Here is a 27,355-nt window from a genome sequence, read left to right on the forward strand (position 1 = left end):
ATTATGTGCATTAAAATTGTAAATTGATTAGTCAAGACTTTTGTCTAAGCCAAATATTCTAACTTGAACACTTAATCAGAATTTGTGCATAAGATATACAGATGCCAAGTACTTCTGATCAGCAAAATAATAAGTAACTCCTACCAGCTTTCGTTGGTATACCTGATAGTTGGACTGCTGTCACTGCCTTTATATGAACCAGAGTTACTGCTACTGCTGCGAGATGAAGCTCCATAGGTATCGCGAATGTTTGCTGTATTTCTATACACTGCTGAGACTGGATCTTTCTCACGTGCTACAGTGGGGCTCCCCGACTGCTTGAGGCTACTCGATGCATTACCTCTCCCATGAACACCACGGCTGACAATTTGAAAACAAGTTATTCTTACATCAATAAAGTATAGATTAAATTCATACTACATAACACAAAGTATGCAATCTCAATCAGCAACTTTTCCAACACTGGAAATAAATCTATGACCTGAAGAGAAAATTGATATTGCTTTATAATCAATACACACAGAACAATTAAAGGAAAAGTGACAAGAGCTATTAAGGGCAAGTTTTACAACAAAACGAACAGCAGAATACAATACAATGCCATATAATACTCTTTCATTAAGCGTCATAGTTAGTTCAATAACACCTTTGTGTAGCTCAGAGAGCAATTATTTAATGAAGGTTAAAATCAGGTAACCGTATTCTGTTGACAAAAGTTAAGGAGATGATTATACAATATGCCTCCATTCTATTATTGGACTACTGAGTTGATTAAAATCCAGCCCTTTGTAGTATTCTGGTCAAGGATAACATCCAAATCATTAATCTTTTTTCTGTACAGGCACTGAGAGATCGGTTGTATTTTCTAACATTTGCAATTTAACGAATGATAGGCATTCCTGACAGCAATGTTTCAGTGACTGATTGGGAAATGTTGCCCATTGCCTACATTTACATTGTCACTGGAATACACATTCATAATGTCATTGAGTAAATATTCAGTATATCATCTACTTCCAGGCAACTTATGATGAGTGTCCTAAAATGCATAAGACAATGTAACAATTGATGACCAATGCACACTTGTATCTCTGATTAGTCGTCCATGGAATGTGGAGGAATTAAAGGGTATTTGAAAAGTAGGTGCTTGCTTTTTAATGTTTACAATAGTCAATCCATGGCATGACCATATATTATTCTATTATGTTGCCTCGTCCAAACATTTTAATTTCAGCCATTAGATTATTCCTTTCTTAAGTTAGTGAGGATACACTGGCAACTTCAATACAAAATTCTTAGTCTTTTATAATTAGTGGATTAATTATTTTATATATAAAATTTAGAATGTCAGTTATGTATGTATACAATTTTGGTTCTGCTGAAATTTCACACAGTAAAATACATCAGTGCACTGTTTTTCTTTCAAACTGGCAAAGAAAACTACAAAATTAACAAAAACTGTCAGAGATTTTTGTGAACATCTTAACATGTTTGGTAAGTTTGTGAATTTAGTAAATTTTTTCTAAAAAAGAGAGGAACTTTTTCAATTTGTCACCCAGGTGTTAAATCAGCATTATGGATGAGTCACTCATGATAAAAACTTTGAAAATAAATTTTCTTTGATTCTTAGCCTGGATATTACATGCTCCCGCTCCCACGGATGTGTTTTGGCTTTGGAATGGAAGGATGGTGCATCTGTGTGGAGCAGTAGTTACTGGAGACAGAACAGGCCTGTCTCGCAGCTATATAGGACTGAAAAAAGGTACAGTATGTAAGAAACTGTGGCTGGTTAAAAAAAAGGTTGGTTAGCTCAGCTGGTTGTACAGCTGTTTTGTGATACACAGTGATACCAAGAGTGTGGCTTCAATTCCCGCACCAGCCGAGATGACCATAAAAGGACTTGCCCTCTTCATCCATCACCTGAGGTGTGGTGACCCTTAGGTCAAACCACCAACAGTCATCTCATTCTAAAGACAGAACCAAACTAAGGTCAGTTGGCTAGCCTACCCACGTTGCACAGTATGGAGGGGAGGCCGGTGACACCCACCCACTATATATAAATAAATGGTTGAGTCCAACAATACCCAGCCCACAGTATAATGTCAATTCCCTGAGCAGTTGGTTTAAAGCTTCTGAAACAGTGTGTGGGTAAGAGATGCACATACTCATTTTGGAAGGTGCCCTTTGTTGGGGGCAGCCTTGACATGACAATACACCGATCCACACATACTTCAAAACCCACCTCCAACTCCCTCATATCAAACCCCCAAACCACACCAAAAATTGCAAACCCTCCACAATCAAAGCCCCCAAGCTTAGTTTGGCCCAGGGTTCCCGTGGAACTCTTCTGTGAGCCTGCCTGCAGTCCCCGTATGGAGTTGCGTGTCCATCGGGTCAGTAGGAGCTCCAGCAGTTCCACAGGATGGGCATCATGCCAACGAGGGGCAGAAATACCATTCACTTTATGGCTCCAAGGTAGGCTTGCTCTCTGTTGTTGGTTTACCATGGGGAACTGCCAAGCTCCAGCCTCTCACCTGAAATTTCTGTCCCTGGAATCACAACCCTGATTTCACCTTACATGGAGGAAATAGTCTGAAAATTTAAAATTATGACAACACAGACAAATTTTGATAAAACCAACCGGGGACTGGTTCATTGTTGAAACTTTAAAAGTTTTATAAGTTACTTACTTAATGAACACAATTGCATTAAGCTAGTTTTTCATTTGGCGGAAGGTTTGACCTGTAACCCCCTGGATACTAAGCATCCTGAATGCTCTGATAATATTTGAAAACAGCAGAAGCTGGGCACTGCTCCACACAACGATGAAGCAAAACTCTGGTACAACTCCAAACAGCTAGATTTAGAGAATGCTCCCTTCGATTCTCTCAAAGTCAAAGTTCACATTGTGTATGTGTGTGAGGGAAAAGGATGGGGGTTTTGGGGGGAGGGAGGGTATATTACAAGTCACCCCACCTTCTACATCAACTTCATTTTTCACCAAGTTGCAGGCAATCATCTCCGTAAAATTCCAAATAAATTATCCGTTCAGTCAGTGGTCAAATTGACATTGTAATAAAGGTCCTTGAGAAAACGGATATTTGATATTTCTGATTGCTACAGATCTCAATTTTCTTGTTTTACCTCAATAGGCTTGTGTTGCATTAACCAGACAACACCTCAGTAATTTTTACAAAGTTAACAAGGCTTACCTGCGGGAAGCCGAGCTCCGCTTACCACCTGTACTGGACATAAGACCTTCAGGTGCTGAGATGCTGCCTGTGCTGCTGGAGGAACTAAAGTCAGCTTCACTGCCTGCACACAAGAACAAAATTGTATTAAAAAGAATCACAGGTTAACCAAATGTGCACTGTTTTCTATTATCACATGTTATGCAGCTGGTTTCCCTGGATCAGGGGACATCTCAGGAGCCAGCACAGCTGTATGCAATACATTAGCCATAACTGGGAGAACTTACATGTACACATGTAGGCATGGTGGGTCCACACTGTTCCCATTGCACTCTATACTAAATCAAAATTAAATTGACAATTGTTAAATAATTCAGAAATGAAAACAAATTTTTAGACATCAACCTAAGGTTAATTGAATACTACACACTGCTATACCTTCCGGTTATAGACATTCTCTGTGGCTGAACAAAACTGGCTACACCTTTTCAAAATCACTCAGCAAAAGCTGCTTTGGCTTAAGCTGCCAACAATGAACTGTCAGCAGTGAGACACAATCAATCCTGTTTAGTGGAGATCAGCTCTAATTACATAAATGGATCATGCTCAAGTATACCCTCTACAGTGTGTATTTGCATACACTGGTGCAGTGCCTCCTCTGTTTCCACGTGATCATTGCTGTCGGCCATTCTATTTGCTGAATATCAGATTTAATGATGTTAATCTCCAATAACAGTACCCACCTTCTTATTGTCTCCTGCAACAGGGACTAAACATATTACCTCAAATCCATCACAGCAAAGTTTTCTTCTACTTAAGTTATAGATTTAGTTTGGTCCAAGCCAAACAGAAAGCTGCTCCTTTTAGAAGAAAAACTAAGTGTATGGTACAGCAAGCCCACATCTTTGAGAATCAACCACCTGAACTCTTACCAGAACATGTCCAGACATGAAAAGCAGCACCTAGGGTTTATGCTTTGAGGAATTAATGATGATATGCCAGGCTACACATTTCCAGAAGGTGGGGATGTTGCAAATGGAGATGGATTGGAAGGGAAGAAATGGCTCTGGAGGCCTGAATGTAGAAGGCCTTTATGTGGAAGGCCTGTACCTGTATCCCACGCACACCGGTTTTATGGGATGAAGGGTGTGCGTTGTAGGCATTTGGAAAAGTAAGGCATCCTTTTGGGATTATTAAGAATAGACTGCATGGAGAAAGCGTATGGGTTCTACGGAACTGTCAAGTAATTTGAATCCCTTTATCATTACATTTTGGAAAATGAAATAACCTACAGACGAAAAAAGGCTTCTAATTTTGACAGCTGTTTGTTGAGGGCCATCATTATAGCACGACTTCTGCATTACTGCTCCATAATCCAACACGGTGACAGACGGAGGGTTGTAAGCTCACACTGTGATGAGCTGCCGCAAGTTAGTCGTCTTTAATAGAACATAGAACAGAACAGCACAGAACAGGCCCTACAGCCCACGATGTTGTGCCGACGATTGATCCTTATGTATGCACCCTCAAATGTCTGTGACCATATGCATGTCCAGTAGTCTCTTAAATGTCCCCAATGACCTTGCTTCCACAACTGCTGCTGGCATGCATTCCATTCTCTCACAGCTCTCTGTGTAAAGAACCCACCTCCGACATCCCCTCTATACTTTCCTCCAACCATCTTAAACTATGACCCCTCGTGTTAGTCATTTCTGCCCTGGGAAATAGTCTCTGGCTATCGACTCTATCTATGCCTCTCATTATCTTGTATATCTCAATAAGTTCCCCTCTCCTCCTCCTGTTCTCCAATGAAAAAAGTCCGAGCTGCGTCAACCTCTCTTCATAAGATAAGCCTTTCAGTCCAGGCAGCATCCTGGTAAACCTCCTCTGAACCCTCTCCATAGCATCCACATCTTTCGTTTAATAGGGCGACCAGAACTGGACACAGTATTCCAAGTGCGGTCTAACCAAAGTTTTACAGAGCTGCAACAAGATCTCATGACTCTTAAACTCAATCCCCCTGTTAATGAAAGCCAAAACACCGTATGCTTTCTTAACAACCCTGTCCACTTGGGTGGCCATTTTAAGGGATCTATGTACCTGCACACCAAGATCCCTCTGTTCCTCCACACTGCCAAGAATCCTATCCTTAATCCTGTACTCAACTTTCAAATTCGACCTTCCAAAATGCATCACCTCGCATTTATCCAGGTTAAACTCCATTTGCCACCTCTCAGTCCATCTCTGCATCCTGTCAATGTCCCGCTGCACCCTACAATAGCCCTCTATACTGTCAACGACACCTCCAACCTTTGTGTCGTCTGCAAACTGGCCAACCCATCCTTCAATCCCCTCATTAAAATCATTAATTAAAAACTACAAAGAGTAGAGGCCTACGGACAGATGCCTGTGGAACACCACTCACCACTGACTTCCAGGCAGAATATTTTCCTTCTACTACCACTCGCTGTCTTCTGTTGGCCAGTCAATTCTGTATCCAGACAGCTAAGTTTCCCTGTTTCCCATTCCTCCTGACCTTCTGAATGAGCCTACCATGAAGGGCTTATTCCAGCAACACATTTTCAGCTCCGAACCTTATCAAATGCCTTGCTGAAGTCCATATACACCACATCCACAGCTCGACCCTCATCAACTTTTCTAGTCACATCCTCAAAGAACGAGATAAGGTTTGTGAGGCATGACCTGCCCCTCACAAAGCCGTGTTGACTGTATTTAATCAAGCCATGCTCTTCCAGACAGTCATAAATCCTATTCCTCAGAATCCTTTCTAACACCCTGTAGACAACAGACGTGAGACTGACTGGTCTGTAATTGCTGGGGATTTCCCCATTTCCTTAATGTGAGGCTCTGCATACAAATGACAGTTCTTGTATGAAATTAAGTACTTGAATGGATTTAAATGCTTTAAACAAGCTTTTCTTGATGTGGGTATTTTAGTAAACATCAGAGTGAAATAACTGATAAGTAGTTAGAACTTTATTTTATTTCAGCTCAACATGGCTCCTGAAGTCTGCCCATGGTGGATATGGGGATATAAAGTGAAAGGTATAGGTTATCACAGGGTTTAGGGAGGGTCCTGGGATGAGTGGCATTGGGGCTACAGGATAGTTGAAGGGGCCCAGATTGTCAATGAGTTTTAAGTGAGCCATGAGGGTGTCTAGGAGGCATGGGGAATGAGAAGGGATTAAGCACTAAAGGTTACCTTTTGTTTTACTGACAGCATAAGCGAACCACAGTCCCACAGTTTTAAGGCAGGCTTTTTAATTAGGCACTTCTTAAACATTTGGAACGGAGACCCCTAACCCCCGGAATAAAAATCCACTGGCTCAGAGCTGATTCTCCCAAACTGGATTGATGGAGTCAGGCAATCTCAGATTTCAATGAATGAATGATTTATTGTCACATATATTCAGGGAGATACAATGAACAGTATTCTGTCACCACAATCCGATGCCATTTTGAGATACAAGACAATAAAAAGAAAGTACTTATTGGTAAATAGGGTTACTATAGTTACTAATAGAGTTACTATATACTATAGAGATAAATGGAGTACTTAAATAGTGCGATCTTTCATCTGAAATGCATGTGTCCTATCAATGTCTCTATTTTTGTGAGATACGTGAAAATTTGCTTGTTCCAATCCTGTGCCGGCTCCCTCCTTCACCAGGTTTCCTAGTACAAGACGTTTGGGGTTACAGTTCTGAAATGTAATCTATAACCTCTCTTTATAGGTGCTGCCAGATCTTCTGCACATTTTGAGAACTGCTTTGTTCTTTTAGATTTTTGGATTTTCATTCTACTGTATTTTACTTCTGAATGTGAACGAAGAAAGCACTAATATAAAAAGCAGAGCACATGTCACCAAAACAACACTGGCTCCTACTACTGTCAATGCCAGAACAAATTTTACAAATGAAAAGTTATTGCACATGTCCAAACTAAAGGCAGTTTATTTTCCAATCCCACCGCAACAACTAAAGAAGACATAACTGTGGTGTGAAATCTTTTGCAAAATATGGAATAAAGAATCTGAAACTAGCAAAACTTCTAGACAGTGAGTAAGAACATTGAAATCCAAAGACAGCAATTAGTGAAAACCTGACTTAGCCTCAGCTTAGTACTCAGCTGTCATTCAGTTTCTTATCCGATGAATTGTAAGGACTGGCTTTTTCCAGTGAAACCCACAACCTGCTAAAACAGAATAAAATTAATCTACATTCTAAATTACTTCAATGAGCCCAGTTTGGGTTGAACATTACATCCTGGTACTAACAGCACCAATGATAATGATTCCCCTTGTTAGTACATCACAGAGTAGATGCTACAATGTGTACCTTTAGTTTTGTTTTATTAGGATCATTCTACTCTATGCACGGCAAATAGATTCAATGCTCCAGAGAAAACAGCCCCAGCCTATTCAGCCTCTCCCTGTAGCTCAAATCCTCCAACCCTGGCAACATCCTTGTAAATCTTTTCTGAACCTTTTCAAGTTTCACAGCATGGTAGCACAGCTGTTAGCACTGCTGCCCTACAGCGCCAGAAACCCAGGTTCAATTTCCACCTCAGGCAACTGTCTGTGTGGAGTTTGCATTCTCCCTGTGTCTGCGTGGGTTTCCTCCCACAGTCCAAAAATGTGCAGGTTAGGTGAATTGGCCATGCTAAATTGCCCGTAGTGTTAGGTGAAGGGGTAAATGTAGGGGAATGGGTCTGGGTGGGCTGCTCTTCAGAGGGTTGGTGTGGGCTTGTTGGGCCGAAGGCACTGTTTCCACACTAAGTAATCTAATCTAATCTTTCCAATAGGAAGGAGACCAGAACTGCACGCGGTATTCCAGCAGTGGCCGAACCAATGTCCTGTACAGCCGCAACATGACCTCCCAACTCCTGTATGCAATACTCTGAGTAATAAAAGAAAGCACACCAAACGCCTTCCTCACTATCCTATCTACCTACGACTCCACTTTCAAGGAGCTATGAACCTGCACTCCAAGGTCTACTTGTTCAGCAAAACTCCCTGGGACCTCACAATTAAGTGTATAAGTCCTGCTAAGATTTGCTTTCCTTAATGTATCAGGTTGCCAAAATACATTCAAGGAAAATTTAGTGGCCGAGATTTGAAAGCAAGAGTCAACCAATATTCTTTGTCTGAATTATGATTCATATCTGAAGATTATACAATGGTTTTAACAATGACTAAGCAGAGCATCCCTGATGAAAGGCTTTTGCCCGAAACATCGATTTCACTGCTCCTTGGATACTGCCTGAACTGCTGTGCTCTTCCAACACCACTAATCCAGAAAATGATGAGGCAGAAGCTACTCAGCCATAATGTCTTACCTTCTCCGACTGCAGGAGTTGGTAACAGACAGCACCTGGAGGTGTTTTTTTTTCTTTTAAATAAAATGAAACGATAATGCAAAAACAAACATGAAAGGAGAATTCAAAAGCAGAATATATTGTTGGATATGTTAATGAACAGGAGATTAGATGGCATCACAATAAGATAGAGGTGTAAGCAAATTCAGTAATTGCTGATCACCAAAAATCAATCCAATTTAGCATGTAAATTCTTGCATTTATTGAGTTGAATTCTGTGTGGCAACACAACCTTTTGAGAATTCCACAGGCGAAGTACTGATGCTGTTGAGACTTAGGGAGTTCTGATGTAAGCATTAGTCACCTAAACTCTCAGAATAGCTCCGTAGGCATTTGAGCAATATAAATCTAACCCACATAGATAATAAGATCACAAGTTATAGACGCAGAATAAGGCTACTTGGTCCATCGAGTCTGCTTAGACTTTGACTGTAGCAGAATTACCTCACAGCAGGTGAATGTTGGTGTTGATGAATGTCCTCTGCATAACAAGGAGTGTCAATCCTGTGAGCTTTAGTTTTGATGACAAAAAGCTGTGAGATTGAGACAGTGAGGAGGATGTCAAAAGCTTTCAAAGCAATTTAGAGGTGGGGGGAATGCATGGCAGACCAACACAGTTAAATGTGAATTTGTCCAGTACAGTAGGAAAACTAGAATGGCTAAATATTATTTAAATAGTGATAGATTGGTAAATATGACACCCACCTCCCTTTGTTCACCCATTATATACCAGTCAATGAAAGTGGACAGTAGGTAAAGCAAGCAGTTAGGAAGACAATATGGGTATGTTACCCTTCATTGAAAAATAGAAAGATCTGGAAGGAGATATTCACTATTAGGAAAATGATGAAATTGTTCTGATACAAGAAGCATCTCAAAATACGTTATTCACCGCCATGACTATAATCCAAATTCTGAACATCAGCACTGGAAACTTATTTGTGAACTTTGCTGCATCTTCCCACAACTAATCATGCACCCACCCAGGCAAGTGGGAGGATTCCATTGCACGCCTGATTTGTGCTCTGTACATGGTGCACAGGCTTTGGGAGTCAGGAGGCAAGTATTTTTAGCCTCTGACCTGCTCCTGTAGCCATTGCATTTATATAGAATCATAGAGATGTACAGCACAGAAACAGACCCTTCAGTCCAATTCATCCATGCCAATGAGATATTTTAAATTAATCTAGTCCCATTTGCCAGCATTTGGTCCATATCCTTCTTACTCATATACCCATCCAGATGTCTTTGCAATGTTGTAATCATACCACACCGCTTCTCCACATCCCCCCCCCCCCCCACCCCCCCACCCCCACCTCCTCTAGCAGTTCATTCCATACATGCAGCACTCTTCATGTGACATGGTGTGTCCAGTTCCATTCTTAGTTAATGATAATCCCCAGGAATTTAACAGTGAGGGATTCAGTGATGATAATGCTATTAAATGTAATGGGGATGTGATTAGATTGTCGCTTACTGGATATGGTCATTGCTTGGCATATTTGTGGTGCAAATGCTACTTGCCACTTGTTAAGCCAGGTCTGGGTATGGTCTTGCTGCATTTGGATATGTTCAGTATCTGAGGAGTCACAAACGGCGCTTAGCTTTGTGTAATCATTAACAAACATCCCCACTTCTGACCTTATGATGAAGGGAATGTCATTGATAAAGCAGCTGAAGATGTTTGGGTTGAGGATATTACCCTGAGGAACACCTGTGGAGATGTCCTGGGGCTGAGATGACTGACCTCCAACGACCACAACCATCTTCCTTTGGGCCAGGTATGACTCCAGCCAGTAGAGCTTCCCTCCTGATTCCCAACTACTCCAGCTTTGCTCAGGCTCCTGGATGCCACACTCAGTCAAATGCAGCCTTGACGTCAAGAGCTATCACTGTCACCTCACTTCGAATTCGGCTCTTTTGCCCATGTTTGAACCAAGGCTGTAATAAGGTCAGGTGCTAATTGGCTCTGTCAGAACACAAACTGGGCGTCAGTAAGCAGGTTATTGCTGAGCAGGTGCTGTTTGACAGCACTGTTGATCACACCATCCAGCACAATGGGCAGTAATTGGCTAGAAATTTAGCATTTTGTGTACGGAACATACTTGGGCAATTTTCCACATTGTTAGGTAAATGCCAGTTATTGTAGATGTATCGAAACAGCTTGGCTAGGGATGGACCAGGTTCTGCAGCACAAGTCTTTAGTATTGTCACCAGAATATGGTCTTTGCAGTATCCACTGCCTGCAACATTTCTTCATATCACATGGAGTGAACCAAATAGGCTGAAGACTGGTATTGGTGATGCTGGGGGTCACTGGAGGCGGCTGAAATGGATCACCCACTCAGCACTTCTGCCTGAAGATTGCGGTCAACGCTCAAGCTTATCTTTTGCAGTGATGTATTGAGCTCTTCCATCAGTGAGAATGGAGATATCTGTGGAGCCTCTGCCTCCAGTGGAGTTGTTTAATTATCCAGCACCATTAATGACTGGATTTGGCAGGACTGCACACGTTAGATCAGTTCTGTTGGTGCGGGATCACTTAGCTCAGTCCATTATGTGCTACGTATCTTGCAAGTAGTCTTGTTTGTTGGCTTCACCAGGTTGACACCTCAGTTTTAGGTATGCCTGATGCTGCTTCTGGCATGCTCTCCTGCACTTTCCATTGAATTAGGGCTAACCCCCTGGCTTGATGGTAACGATTAACTGAGGAAGGGGAAGGGAATGGGATATGCCAGGTTGCAAGACAGTAGATTGTGTTAGAGCACGTTTTGTTGTTGATGGCTCATAGCACCTAACGGATGCCCAGTCTTGAGTTGCTAGATCGGTTCATGGTCTGCCCAATTTCACAGCAACATGATGGAGGATATTCTCAATGTGAAGGCATGACTTTGTCTCTAGAAGCAATGTATGGTCTGGACTCTTACCATCATGGATATTTGCATCGGAGGTTGGCAGATTGATAAGGCTAAGGCTATGAGCTGTCATTAAGCAAGGGAGTGAAAATATTGCTGTACATCGCTGAGCTATATCAATATCACACGTGACAGCAGCATATGCAACCAACACACACACGGGTGCATGCAGTCTCCGATTTGAAGTTTTGTAGTCAAGTTAACAAACAGACAGAGAAACAGATGCACCACCAAGCACAGGATCAACAACAACCTCCAACAGCTGCTGAACAGTCTCCACATGACAAGATCACAGCTGAAGATGAACAGGATATACAGGAGACCTATAACTGACCATCCTCAAAGTCTGGGTATGGACTGTGGGAGCTGCCGTTATGCCTATATCTTTGAGAACTCTTCTGTTTCTTCTTCATTCCAAGAGCCAAATTCCTCACAAGGATGGCTTCTGGGGGACAAGATTTACCCTCTTCAACCATGCCTGATGATCCCTGACTGAGACTGAGTGCAAATACATCACAGCCAGGACCTTTATAGAGATAACAGTAAGCCTCCCAAAGATGAAGATCCCAAAGATTGGAAGTACAGCACCAATCATGTGCATCGTATAATCCTGGTACACTGTGTTCTACACAACTGAAGCAGGCGAATAGGTAATGGGACAGACTCTGAAGAGCTAGAAGCAGAGCAAACAGTGCAACTGCAACATCACCTTCTGCATGACAATGCACTGTAGCATTGGACACAACAAGCCAGACAGGACATCATTGACATTGGTCCCAGTAAAGTCAAAATCAAAATTAAAGATAAGTTTATTAACTAAATAACTGAAACACAGGGTGATTGATTCGCGACTTCATATAAACAGCAAAGAGGAGGACAGGACATGAGAGAAGTTAAGTTATAAAATTACAAGATTTGTTAAATCCAGAAGCATTGGAAATCATTTCTCACGACCTGTAAGTTCTTGGGAGGTCATTGTCCAATGACAGTATCCTCATCGAACTAAGCTTAGTAGTTGTCCAAAAATAAAACAGAGGATTGAACTTGATGGAGATCCAAGACCAGCAAAAATAAATTGCTGGAAAAACTCAGCCAGTCTGGCAGCATCTGTGGACCAAAAACAGAATTAATGTTTTGAGTGCAGTAACAAATTCAGCAGGGCTTGCAGTTCCAAAAGAGGGTCACTGGACTCAAAATATTAACTCTGCTTTCTCTCCACAGATGCTGTCAGACTGGTTGAGTTTCTCCAGAAATTTGTATTTTCTGTTTGTGAGTAGTTTTGCTTTTCGCAGGCAAAGTTTCAGTTTCTTCCAGCCAGCAACTTGGAGCCAGAGACAAAGTGTCTGAGGCAGGCTGCAAACGCCTGCTCTCCCTCTGAAAGGTCAAACATCAACTGACTAACACTCCCAGAATGCGTTATTTAAGATTTGAAATATATGACAAAGTCAGGTATATCAGGTGTCAAGGGTCCCATCTTGACTGGAAGGTTGTTAAGCTAACAATGTAGCGTTATCAACCCCCCCTTCAGACTCTCTAATGGGGGTCTCCTTTCTTTTTAGCATTAGCACTCAGTTTAGTTTCTTGGGTCTTGATGTATTCCTTTATCCAAAGCTTGCTTGAAAATTAATTAAATGATCTGCTTTGGCCATTTTGAGTCCAACAAGATGGTCCAATTTTTTTAAAGAAGAATAATTTAAACGAAAAATACTGACAACAATAGAGTTTTCTTTGGCATTCCTTTCATAGACTCTGGTCATAACAATTGCAAAAATGAAGATGTTGTCACCAGCAAACAATGCATCTGTCACTTTCTCCACCAGTGACAATCTGGTTGATCTGTCAAATACTTGCAGTGGTTGAGAAGTTTATGGTGGTGTATAGTCAGACTGCTTAGTCAGGCTTCACTGTTACGGGAAGCGACGTGGATCAGCCAGAAAGGATTGTATTACTAACTTTAAGGGGAGGTGAGAAGACCGATTTTTTGATATTTCCAGGTCAGTAAATGTGGGCCATCAAATAATGACAGATGTAAACATATTGCCATGTCCGGTAAGAAAATCCACTTTTAAAAGCACCTGACTATTCAAAATTGGCACAATCTATAATAACAAAAACTAATGCAGCAAACAAAATAAAAGATACACATTGATATATATTGGGAAGTAAGAGCAGAAAATTTGAGGTTCCTTTTTATGTATCAGAGTTCCCAAGTCCTATTGGACCTCCAAACCTCAAGCATAGAAAATACTGTGTTTATCCTTTTTGAGACTAATATGGATGATTTCAAATGTGTCTGTATTGAAACTGATTTTCCACAGTCTAGATCATTTGCTTAACCTGTTAACATCTCCTTGTCAAGTTATGTTGCCATTTATATTGTTTTTAATACTTATATTGTAATGTCAATGGCAAACTTAAAACAAAGGTTGTTATTCCATCTTCCAAGTTGTTCATAAATATGGTGGGGTATTGGTCACATTCGTCCAAATATGGCACCTGCCCATATCTCTGCTCTTTATCTCTCAGAAAATTCCTGACCAGATTAGCAATTTGCCTGGAATTAGTATTCATGTTGTTATACTTCCTACTTTTTTGTTAGCCATTATAAATTGAATAGTTATAACATAAATGCATCAAGGATTGCAGCCAGGAATTCAGACTGAATGAAAACTAAATACCCGGAGTATATTTTTACCTCTACTTTTTTCTATCTTTGTGTCTCACTTCAAATTTACAAAGTTAGATATGTGCAAGGGTCCTATCCAGGCTTTCTTCTCCCGACCTTGCTGTTGATACACTACACATTGCTGTTGCTCAGGGAACAGCCTTAAATGATTTAGCAGTTCAACAAAATCAGCCGTACGGTTTGCCATGACAACAGAAATGAAGGAAAAAACTGAGCCTATTAAAAGAACGCTTGTTCTTGAGGGAATGCAGAAGTCTGCCTGATAAACAGCTCGTATATTGGCCCTGTCAGGAAAGAAATTTGATTGGGCACATGCCCTTGCTGTGAATATCCAGTTATATATTTGAAGATCTTTGTATTATTGATAATGTTGACGTGCACTCTTTCTGAATTTTAAACAGGTAACTGCAAGGCTCTAACCTCACCCTATCTAAGGCTTTGCTCTCTGCTTCTGGACATTACTTAAACCCCCTTGGTATTACTGCCTTGTTACTAATTGCAGGTACACAGCGTTCTTGTTCGTTTATCTGCAACATATTTCGGTTTAAACTGATCGTCATTATTCAAGCCAAATCTGAATTTTTAAAGAGGATTCTGCCATCTTACTGCCTGCTGTATGAGGTCAGATTGAGATGGATGAGGGACTGCTATATTCCCACTCCATCTTCACAACCACCTATCTCCTCACCTGGTTTCTACCAGGCAGGTAAATATGAGAATAATCCATGGGAGCTGTCTGCAACAGAAAATAGCAAGCCTTTTAAGTTGTATGGAGATGCAGACCTGTTTTCAAATAGACATTGTTTCAACAACAGGACCGTGTAAGTCCCTTGATTTAACGTGTACTATATGGAGGATGAGCAGAGAGTATGGTGTGGATATGTAACATTCAAAAATATAACCATGTCTCTATATAGTGGCATGATACACCAGTTGCAGGCACTGTAGCCAGGTTTGAAAGAGAAAACAATAAATTAGCTACATTATCATATAAATGTTCAAACAGTTTTACATTTTGTATGCAAATTTGTATAGAATCAGAGTTGAGAAAATTTCATTGAAGTTGACAATACTTGAATAAAATTTAATTATTCCAATGGTTGCAAGTCAGTGGCCAAAATATATTTATGACATAACATCTCTTGACTCAAAGCAAATTGGAATTGCATTAATTAATGCTGAAAAGGGGTAAGCCGTACTTTGTAACACATACAAATCACTCAAGTTACTGGCAGTTTTTCAGGTGAAATCTGAAACTTAAAAGCATTTTCCAAGTTGTTAGTTTGCATTATCAAACATCAGATTTGAGTGATCACAGCTGGTGATTACTTACGCCAGTTAAATGTAGTTCCTTGAAACACAGTCCCAGCTTAGCAGCAAAACACGTGTGTACACTTTAGCAGAACACTCCCGACATTATAAACCAATTCTTAGTCTGATACATTGTGAGCAATAATATCAGGGATTATCCCTGTATGGTATACAGCAGTACTGTATACGTCAGTATTTCCTTTAAATTACACTTTGCATGCAAACAACTACAACAAATCATAACTATGAGCAGTGACAGAACCCTACAATGAACAGAACTAATCAAATCATTTAAAAGAGCAGCTTTGAAACAAAAAAAACACTAGTGCCAATATGATGATATTCTGTTCTCAGTGGAAAGTGTAAACTGCAAAGGCTGTATCCCATGGGACTGCCTCACTGCATTTTCCTTATGGAAAAAATTTGTCAGACTTTAACAACAATATTTGATGTTTAAATAGCTTTGATAGTATAAAGATCGCGTATTCTATTCCTTAATGCTACCAAATCCCAAAGCTTTCCTACTATTCTGCAATTATTACAACCAGCACATTGAGAGATCAGGCAATGGAATGTCCCAATGCTCCCCATTCTCCATTTCCCCAGAACTACACTCAGAAATACTCCAAAGTCCAAAAATCATTTACTGTATCATTTTTTCTGCATTACCACAAGCAGGAAATTTTATTGCATCACTGACTCATACTTCGTACAGGTAATCAATCTTCCCAAATCCCATTTATAATTAATATAACTGATTTTACATTTGTCAATGCTTCATTCATTATAATATACACTAATAGTCATCTTATTCCTCGATTACACCAGAAGAGTCCTCCATGCCTATTGCACATTCTTCCATTATAATAACATTTCAGGCTGCCTTCCCATTTTCAAGGTTTGAGCACCCTACTAACTTCTTATCAGTGTTCAACCTATGGACATTAGTATTTGCCCAGTTGCCAGACTCCTTAATGCATCTCTCTCCAGAGGTATTTTCAGTTATGAACAAAGTCCTTTCCATCTACGAACTTACTGTGAATGATCATGTTAATTTCATAGCCTTAACCCAAGCCTGGCTGAGGGGTGATAACAAATTTTCCACAACTGAGGCCTTGCCCTTGGCTATACATTCCATCGATTGCCTGACCAAGACGATTGTGGCAGCGTTGTGGCACTTACCACCAAGTCAGTCCTCGCAGACACCTGGCACTTGATCCTCCATTGAGCATATTGTCCCGATCTACCTCTTCAACCCCTCATTTAGACTTTTTTTAATATTAGATTCCCTACAGTGTGGAAACAGGCCCTTTGGCCCAACAAGTTCACACCTACCCTCTGAACAGTAACCCACCCAGACCCATTTCCCTCTGACTAATGCACCTAACACTATGGGCCATATAGCATGACCAATCACCTGACCTGCACATCTTTGGGCTGTGGGAGGAAACCGGAGCACCCAGAGGAAACCCATGCAGACAGGGGGAGAATGTGCAAACTCCACATAGACAGTTGCCCAAGGCTGTAATTGAACCCGCGTCCCTAGCACTGTGTGAGGCAGCAGTGCTAACCACTGAGCCACCATGCCACCCCAAATTCGGATTCTCTACACCTCAAGTACCAGGCCAATGTTCTCACCAAACTCTCTTAACTGCTTTCCACCCCAAGAACCAAATGGCTTTGAACTCTAGCTGATTTCAACTTTCATTTCAATTCATTAATTTCTCCCTCTGGAGTTCATTTGCTTAATTCACCATTCATGTAAGCTCCCCAGTTGATCACATAGATTTATGTGAAGGCTACCTCAAATCTCTCTGGTTTTAATATTAGGGTCAAAACAGAATCTTGTTTAATCTTCGTGGATTACAAGATTTATTTCTCGTGATTTCTTTCATCATTGTCTCATTTTGTATTTGCATAAGTTTAAATGATTCTCTTATTGACATCTTCATGGTTTATCTCATTGATGCTTCTGTAGGGCTAGGGGCACATCGGTTACTTTTACTTTATTTCTCAGGCACTTTACACAAATTATTACTGTAGGGTTCACTAAAAATATTTGTCGTGTATGCTGTGTAAATAGGCATGGAAGGGGATGATTTATCATGAAGGGTATGATGAGCCACTGGGATTCAAGCTGGGGGACATGAACGTGCAAGGAGGCTGTTATGAAGATAGACAAGTAAGACCTTTTGAGATTATCTTTCAAAGTCTTCCTTCATTCAGACCATGGCTTATGACTCAGAGTCCACAAACCACCAGTTATAATCATAAAATCACAGAAACAGACCCTTCAGACCAACTTGTCCATGCTGACCAAGTCTCCCAAAGCAAACTAGTTCCACTTTTCTGCATTTGGGCCATATCCTGCTAATTCTTTCCCCTTCATTCACTATCCAAATGTCTTTTAAATGTTGTAACTGTACCTGCGCTCACCACTTCCTCTGACAGTTCATTCGACATACAAACCACCCTCTGCGTGAAAAGGTTGCTCCTCAGGTCCCTTCTAAATCTTTCTCCTCTCACCCACCCTAGCTAGTCTTTATAGGACATTTATCTTGGAGCAGCAGTTGGGAAACCCCGCAGTTGCAGCTGGGTACACACCATTGGTGATCCCTTAAACCTAGTATGGTGTGGATTCGGGCCTAGTACATAAAAAGCAATTGACTCGGTGGAAATATGCAGAGGCCGTGGAACGTTTCAGGTAAGGAAATAAAGATGTGGGTTCATTACGCTCAACCTCATTTCATAAAAGCTGGGAATGGGTCAAAAATGCATGTCGCTCTACATTTTTAAATGGTTCAGGAAAATCTGGCCTATTTCATCATGATATAAATTTACAAAGCCACCATGACAGTTCTAAAAGTTGCTAACAGAACTTAATGCATACAATCTTTCCTTATTCTTGAAGCACTCAAGCTAGGGACAACCCAACTGTGCTTGGATATATTTCAATATTGTTCACATGATATCAACTAATTTAAATCAGGGTTCCCTACCTGGTTGCACCAGACATAACGTTTGCTCCCTCTTGTGTTTGACGTGCTGAACGCTCCACTCTGTTGCAGCTCCAGAGTTTGGTTTCCGTCCACTTTCTTCCTCTTCACTCACTGTGGGAAACGTCAACAGGGAACTGGCTGACTTCGAAGGGGATTTAACTGGAGACACTGACTGGCTGCTGGGACATCCTGTATCATCTGCCCAACGAGGACAAGAAAGAAAACAAACAATCAGGTGATTGGAAGCTCGGACCATTCGCAGGACCTGATAACATGCTATTTCTGGATTCATGATGCAATGTTACTTTCATGTGCAAAGTCTCTAGTTAAGCCAAAGAGGAGTTCAGTCTTCATCTACATCCAAGTTACCTTCAAGCAGAAATGATCTGGAGGTGCCAGTATTGGACTGGGGTGTTCAAAGTTTAAAAATCACACATCACCAGGGTATAGTCCAACAGGAGTTGGAAGAAGCAGCACTCCGAAAACTAGTTCTTCTAAATAAACCTGTTGGACTATAAACTGGTATTGAGTGTGTTGCTGGAAAAGCACAGGTCAGGCAGCATCCGAGGAGCAGGAAAATCAACATTTTGGGCATCAGCTCTTCCTAATGAAGGACTTATGCCGGAAATGTCGATTCTCCTGCTCCTCGGATGCTACCTGACCTGCTGTGCTTTTCTAGCAACACACTCTCGAATCTGATCTCCAGCATCCGCAGCCCAGACTTCCTCTTATAACCTGGTGCTGTGCGATTTTTAACTTCAAGCTGAAACATCTCTAAGGCAGACTGAAGCTATCTAAATTATTCACCTACTGATGCTCAACTGTTATATTTTCAGTACATTAGTTTTGAAGATGTTAGATTTGCAGCTTTAAAGCCAAAACCTATTTGGAAATAGGAAACGGCCAACAATTTTGTTGTTGATTTACAAATCCTACATATGGTTACCTTCAGGAATTACCAAAAATGGAAATCCAGGATCATGGGTTGAATTTTCCCAGCCACTGATCATGAACATTGACAAGAAAGAGGAGAGCTAAAAAAAAAGGCCAATTCTCCAACAAAATGTTGAAGGGCCAGGTGAGATTCTCACCAGGGAGAGGCTTGTTTAAGTGACTGCTGGACAGGCACATGGAGAGCCATGAGTTATGGAATGGGTAGGTTAAGTTATTATTTTTTACATTAAACCTCGGCACAACATCGTGGGCCAAAGGGCCTTTTCTGTGCTGTACTTTTCTATGTTCTATTATATAAATTCAACTAATTGTGGAGATGCTGAACAAATTTAAAGCAGGAATGGTTACGGGGCGATTTGCCAGAGTTGTTCAAAATTGAATCGTCTTGATAGAGTTAATAAGGCACTGGCAGAATGGTCGCCAATTAGAGGATGGAGATTTAAAGTTATTGGCAAAAGAACTTGAGCAAAACATTTTCTTTACACACCCAGTTGCAATCTGGAATGCATTGTCTGAAAGGATGATTGAAAGCATTTCAGTAATGGTGTTGTGAAATGAATTGGGTAAGTACTTGAAATGAAAACGTTTACAGGAGATTGGGAAATGAGCAGGCGAATGAGATTAGTGGATGGTTCCATCAGAGCTATGATGGACTGAATGAAATGATCTCCTTCTGCACTACATCAGTCTATGATCCTTCTGTATTTATTATCTTTTGTCCTTGTAGCATATGAGTGATAATACCTCATCAGCAAAATGGCTCAAGGAAAAAGGAGAACACAATTCAAACTAATAAAAGCTTCATTATGTAAGAATAACTCATGAATGCTCCTTGCTACAACATGTAATCTCCCATTAGTTGGGGGTCTGAAGTGGTGGTGGTTGTGGGGTTGGGAAGATTCTAGACTTAATAATTGCCCTAATTTAATTTTGCACAACAATCTCTCTTTGTAAAATCCCTTATCAATTGAAGCATTTACACAAAAATATGATAATCATTTCAAGACAATTGTTTAATAAATAGATGTATAACCAGATATTGTTTTGATAGATGTTGTTTACTTTCGTCTATCAGGCAATACTTGAAATAGTTGAAGTACGTTTCCATTTCGTAAATTGGGGGGGGGGGGGGGGGGGGGGGGGGCTGTTTCCCAAGTGCATGATTAAAGGCAGGAGCTCTGGACTGCTAGAAATAGCCGCAGATAGTGACCAGAGATCAGGCGAGAAACATAACAAGGCAAAGTAGCAGCAGACAACAAGCTTGTGAGGATTGATTATGCACAAGACAGTATAGTGGAGGCATGCAGGGAATTAAGGAATGAATCTGAGAGAAAGCTTTGCTAATTTCAGAAATAATCCACCAGATTATTAAAACCAATTGTTTATTTACAAATCTCTTCTTGTTAAATAACCTTAAACAATATTCTAACTTCAAAAAAGGTCTACATCAAGGGCCAATAATACGCTTACAGGAGCTGCGTCATATTTAGCTGTGAACGAATGAATCCACATCACTGGATCAAGCAAAGTCAGCTGATTTACATAGTAATTGCTCTAGGGCACTTATGACTAGGTAATGAACTAGGAGGCCCTAATTGCTCCAGAGGTGTGGAACAGCATCTCTCAATGGGTGGATTAGAGAAAATTAGGTCATGGGGTTTAGTGGTGCAATGGTAGTGTCTCTAACCCTGAACTGGGAGGACTGGGTTCAGGTTCCACATTGGTTCCAGAGGTCGTCTCTGAACAAATTGATTAGAAAAAAAGTGTTCAAATGCAGCTCTAAGAATTGGGAATATTAAGACTCCACTGTCTTAATAAACCAGCAACCAATGATTGCCTCCTGTGGTTAGGTGTGCTGCATTTTCCATACCTGGCAGAAAGAGTATGAGAAAAGCACGGACTAGGAAATGGGTAAGGGACAGTAAATCAGAGGATCATGATTAGTAGACCATTTCCCCAACGCCTTATTTTCACTATGGACATCCAGTCCCTGTACACCTCCATCCCCCATCACGAAGGACTCAAAGCCCTCCGCTTCTTCCTTTCCCGCCGCAGCAACCAATACCATTCCACTGACACCCTCCTTCGACTGACTGAACTGGTCCTCACCCTGAATAACTTCTCTTTTCAATCCTCCCACTTCCTCCAAACTAAAGGAGTTGCCATGGGCACCCGCATGGGCCCCAGCTATGCCTGCCTCTTCGTAGGATATGTGGAACAGTCCATCTTCCGCAACTACACTGGCACCACCCTCCACCTTTTCCTCCGCTACATCGATGACTGTATCGGCGCTGCCTCGTGCTCCCACGAGGAGGTTGAACAGTTCATCAACTTTACTAACACCTTCCATCCCGACCTGAAATTCACCTGGACTGTCTCAGACTCCTCCCTCCCCTTCCTTGACCTTTCCATCTCTATCTCGGGCGACCGACTCAACACAGACATCTATTATAAACCAACTGACTCCCACAGCTACCTGGACTACACCTCCTCCCACCCTGTCCCCTGCAAAAACTCCATCCCATATTCCCAATTCCTTCGTCTCTGCCGCATCTGCTCCCAGGAGGACCAGTTCCAACACCGCACAGCCCAGATGGCCTCCTTCTTCAAGGACCGCAGATTCCCCCCAGACGTGATCGACGATGCCCTCCACCGCATCTCCTCCACTTCCCGCTCCTCCACCCTTGAGCCCCGCTCCTCCAACCGCCACCAAGACAGAACCCCACTGGTTCTCACCTACCACCCCACCAACCTCCGCATACAACGTATCATCCGCCGTCATTTCCGCCACCTCCAAACAGACCCCACCACCAAGGATATATTTCCCTCCCCTCCCCTATCAGCGTTCCGCAAAGACCACTCCCTTCGTGACTCCCTCGTCAGATCCACACCCCCGGCACCTTCCCCTGCAACCGCAGGAAATGTAAAACTTGCGCCCACACCTCCACACTCACTTCCCTCCAAGGCCCCAAGGGATCCTTCCATATCCGCCACAAGTTCACCTGTACCTCCACACACATCATCTATTGCATCCACTGCACCCGATGTGACCTCCTCTATATTGGTGAGACAGGCCGCTTACTTGCAGAACGCTTCAGAGAACACCTCAGGGACGCCCGGACCAACCAACCCAACCACCCCGTGGCTCAACACTTTAACTCTCCCTCCCACTCCACCGAGGACATGCAGGTCCTTGGACTCCTCCACCGGCAGAACATAACAACACGACGGCTGGAGGAGGAGCGCCTCATCTTCCGCCTGGGAACCCTCCAACCACAAGGTATGAATTCAGATTTCTCCAGTTTCCTCATTTCCCCTCCCCCCACCTTGTCTCAGTCAGTTCCCTCAACTCAGCACCGCCCTCCTAACCTGCAATCTTCTTCCTGACCTCTCCGCCCCCACCCCACTCCGGCCTATCACCCTCACCTTGACCTCCTTCCACCTATCCCACCTCCATCGCCCCTCCCCAAGTCCCTCCTCCCTACCTTTTATCTTAGCCTGCTTGGCTACTCTCTCTCATTCCTGATGAAGGGCTTATGCTCAAAACCTCGAATTCTCTATTCCTGAGATGCTGCCTGGCCTGCTGTGATTTGACCAGCAACACATTTTCAGCTGTGATCTCCAGCATCTGCAGACCTCATTTTTTACTAGCAGACCACTTAGCCCATGGAGTTTGCTCTGCCATTCAATTAAATGATGACTGATCGAATAATCCTCAGTTGCATCTTCTTGTCTTTTGCCCATAACCTTCAATTCTCTTACTGATCAAAAATCTGTCTATTTCAGCCTTGAATATGCTCCATGATCCATTTTCTGTACCCTCTGTGGTAAACAATTCTACACATTCACTAGCCTTTGCAAAGCAACTTTTGATTTCTTTTGAATTGGCAAAGGTATTTCTCCTAATTTCTGTTCGATTTGGATACCCCTTATTTGATGATTGTGTGTCTTGATTCTAGTCTCATTTAGAAGTGGAAAAACCTTTCACATCTACCCTGTCAAACCCATTAAGAATCCTATATATTTCAGTAAGGTAGCGATCTACCTCCCCCCTTACTCCCTTATTCGTCCGCCCTTCAGAAGGTGCGGGCGCGGTTAGAGAAATGGAATACATGTTGGCACACGCAGTGATGCCCACATCCGAAGGACAAAAAAAAAAGTTCAATGGCTCCAGTTGCCTTGTAGGATGGTGAGTTTACAGCCAAGCCTACATTTTACATCGGAGAGTAGCCTTCCACACCTTTTTGCAACTGCATGAAGCACTATGGGTGAGATTCAAACTTCAGGCTCAAATGCAACACTTTATGAAGGTGTATTACTCGCAATTGAAAGAATGCAGGAAGTACAGATCAATTCCACCATCTGGTAAATATTCTTCCTGCTGTAGAGATGCTCTATTTTGCTTTGGCTATAAATGTCTTAAATTTGACAAAAATCTAAAAACCCAGCAGCAACAATCTGATTCTTTTGATTCATATGTTGGAAGATAATGTTGCTTTAGCTCCTATTGTGTTCCAGTTCCATTGCTGTTTAACCTGTGTCACTGTTGGAAGATCTTGTACACCAGACTTCAGAAATGGAAAATTAGTAATTAAGAACAAACAGAACAGATACACGATTATGGTTAATATTCTGCTCATGGTCTTGGTAAATGCAATCTTAGCTTACATTTCATATAATGTTCATTTGGGAACTGTTAACAGAATCACAGAATTGTTATACTGGAGGAAGTGGCCATTCAACTCTGTCTGCACTGCTCTCTAAAAGCATTTTAACTTAATGTCAATAACCCGGCACGTTGGATTATTTAAATAGAAAACAATGCCTTAACTAAACCTGCCTCTGCCGCAGTTCCCCACAATACATTTCAGATCCTAACTCGCTGTGAGAGATTTTTTTTTCTAACTTCACACTGGTTTCTTTAAAGCTCTGCCATCTCCATTCATGGAGTGTGGACAGTTTGTCCCTATTTAAATCTGTCCAATCTGCTCATGACTTCAAAAGCTTCTACTAAATTTCCCTATTGCCCCTAAAGAAAACAAAAAAAAGTCTCAACTTCTCAAATCTTTCCTGATAACTGAGGAACCTCATCCCGAGTTTCATTCTCATAAGCCTTTTCTGTGTTGTCTTCATTGCATTCACATTCTTCCCACAGTATGGCACTCAGAACCTGACAATACTTCAGGTGAGGTCTTATTTAAGTTTATAATAACCATCCTGCTTTATTACTCTATGCCTTTAGTTATAAACTTTAGAATATTAATTATTCATTAACTACTCTCTCCAAGTGTGCTGCCGCCTTGACTGACTTATGTACACACCCCATCTTTTTGCTCTTGCACAACATTTAGAATAGTAATCTGGCTCTCAATGTTTTGTTCCAAGATGCATCACTTCACATTTCTCTGAACTGACCTACATCTGTCACCTGCCTGATCTCTCCAGCAATGTGCCAATGTCCTTAAGCTCTGCAATGTACTGTTCATGGTTTATAATTGTCCCAAGTATTTTGTCAAAAACGTGGGAGTAGTGGTTTCCAACTCATTTGGGGTTATATGTGGGGGTCAGGAGAGTTATTTGCAGCTAAATAACCTCCAAATAGTAATTCAAAATTGTCCATCCATTACATTTAGGATGAGGTCCTCCTAAATGGAAAATTGTGTTTTATTTGGGGAAAGAGGGTTTTTAAGAGGAAATGGAAAGTACATTGAAAGTGATCAGACATTTTATTTTTCATTTTTCTAACATACACATGCATATGGTTAAAATGCTAAACGAAAGTAAAACAGCATTCCTCCAGCTGAAAATTCCTTTAATTAATAATCAAATAATTGTAATTGGTCACATTGAAACATACACAGAAAAAAATTGAGTGCATTAATTTTAGCTAGGAGAGAATAATTCATGAGATGTGATGGCTCTTAAATGTGTCAGTGACGCAGGAAACATTATGTTGGAGAGCTAGTGGAGTAGTGGGAATGTCACCCTATTGGTAATCTAGAGGAAAAAAAACTTTATCTTGTCCTCACAAATATGCATGTCAACCTACATCTGCCCATGCAGTATTGTTAAGAGTGACCACAGCATAGACATTGTGGGAACAAAGTCCCATCTTCACATGAGGTTACCCTCCATTGTTACTAGCATGTTAAACGGAATAGATTTCAAAAGAGCTAGCAACTCAAATCCTAGCACTTGAGATGCTCTGGGCCATGAGCAGTAGAACTGTGTTTCAACACTACCATCAAGTTGGAAAATGAATTCTGGTTTAATGAAGACTGCAGAAGGACATGCCAAGAGTAACAAAAGGAATACCTAAAAATGTGGTGTTAATCTGATGTGGTTATAACACAGGTCTGCCAAGCAGCAGAATTAGCATGCAACAGCTAGGGCCAAGTGATTCCACAACCAATAGATTGGATCCACGTTCTGCAATCCTGCCCATCAGTCACGAACTGTGAAGGGGAAGCTAAATAACCTCATCTTCAGTGCGGAAGTCCAGCATGTAAGTGCAAAATTCAAGGCTGAAGCATTGGTATCCATCTTCAGCCAGATATATGGTGTGGATGATCCATCCCAGCGTCCATCTGAAGTCCCCAATATCACACTCAGTCTTCAACCAACTCAATTCATCTGGCTGAAGGCACTGGTTACTACAAAGGCTAAGGCCGGCAATAGTACTTGTGACGTACTGTGCTTTTAAGACAGATGTGTCTGTCCTGTTTCTGTTGCAGAGAATTATTGCCATAGTGATGTCGAAATGACTCCTTCGGACAGGCACTTGGTGAACAGCTTTTGAATTCTCCCTGGGTGTTTTTTTTTTAAAATGAGCGGGCGGGGTCAGGGCTGACAGACCCAGAATCATTTTTAGTTTTACTTTGTGAGTTGAAGGTGGCTGGCTGACGAAAACAGCTCAAGGAAAGTCTCAGATGAGCAACCTCCTTTTAATAATCAAAAAGGGACAGATTGTTTTTTTCTTCTGGACTGGAGAAAGACAGCATATGAGAATTGTAATAATTTTGCTGAATTGCAATTTTGCCAAATTGTGTGTTCATTGCGAGGCTGCCTATATCAGACAGTTAATGATTAGTGGTTAAATAATGCATTATCTTGTAAACTATTTCAATAGAGTGAAAGTTATGACAATTCTTCTTTTCTCTGTATTTTAGCTGTGTCGTAAGAACAAGTGTTTTTTGATCAAGGCCTAATAGCTGACCAAACAAATCACATCTGCGACACAGCACGTGCACATATCTTTAAATAAATGTTAGGATTTAGGTTATTGCCTTAGAATACTTCGATGGCCTGGTCCATAATGCACTGAAGGTTTGTACTCTGAATTAGCTGCACCACTAACTAACCAAGCTGTTGTTATAATGGCATTTACGCATCAATGTGGAAAACTGAAAACCAAAGTATTGTGGATGTTGGAAATCAGAAACAAAAACCAAAATTGCTAAAAAAAAAACTCAGGTAAAACAGCATCTGTGGAGAGAAAACAGAATTAACATTTCATGTCCAGTGACCCTTCCTCAGAACAGATGTGGAAAACTGCCCAGGTATGCTCTGTCCATAAAAGGCAGAACAATCCAACCTGGCCAATACTGACTGATCCAGCCTACTCACACATACCAGCATGGTAATGGAAGGGTTGTCAATACTGTCATCAGGCAGAACTTGTAAAGAAATAAAGTGATCACTGACACTCAGTTTGGGTTCTGATAGGGCCATGCAATTCCTGATCTTATTACAGCTTTGCTCCAACATTGTCAAAAGAGCTGAACTCCAGGTATGAAGTGAGTGACACTGCCCTCGTCATCAAGGCAGCAAGTAAGAATGGTATCAAGGAACCCAAGGAAAACTGGGAATCAGGCAAAACCTTCTGCTTATTGGAGTTACAAC

At 41.5% G+C, this 27,355-nt stretch overlaps 1 protein-coding gene across 1 annotated transcript in view; it reads right to left on the reverse strand.

Moving 5' to 3' along the window:
* Positions 1-27,355, reverse strand: part of sybu (syntabulin (syntaxin-interacting)) — a 66,724-nt gene that overhangs the window by 33,958 nt on the left and 5,411 nt on the right. The window contains exons 3-5 of the mRNA XM_060824173.1: positions 18,500-18,697; positions 3,213-3,315; positions 163-360 (exon numbers count right to left, since the gene is read on the reverse strand). Of these exons, the coding sequence (XP_060680156.1) occupies positions 163-360; positions 3,213-3,315; positions 18,500-18,697 (499 nt within the window). The remainder of the gene's footprint in view (positions 1-162; positions 361-3,212; positions 3,316-18,499; positions 18,698-27,355) is intronic.

This window comes from Hemiscyllium ocellatum, chromosome 4 (genome assembly GCF_020745735.1).
Source record: "Hemiscyllium ocellatum isolate sHemOce1 chromosome 4, sHemOce1.pat.X.cur, whole genome shotgun sequence".
Taxonomy (NCBI): Eukaryota; Metazoa; Chordata; class Chondrichthyes; order Orectolobiformes; family Hemiscylliidae; genus Hemiscyllium; species Hemiscyllium ocellatum.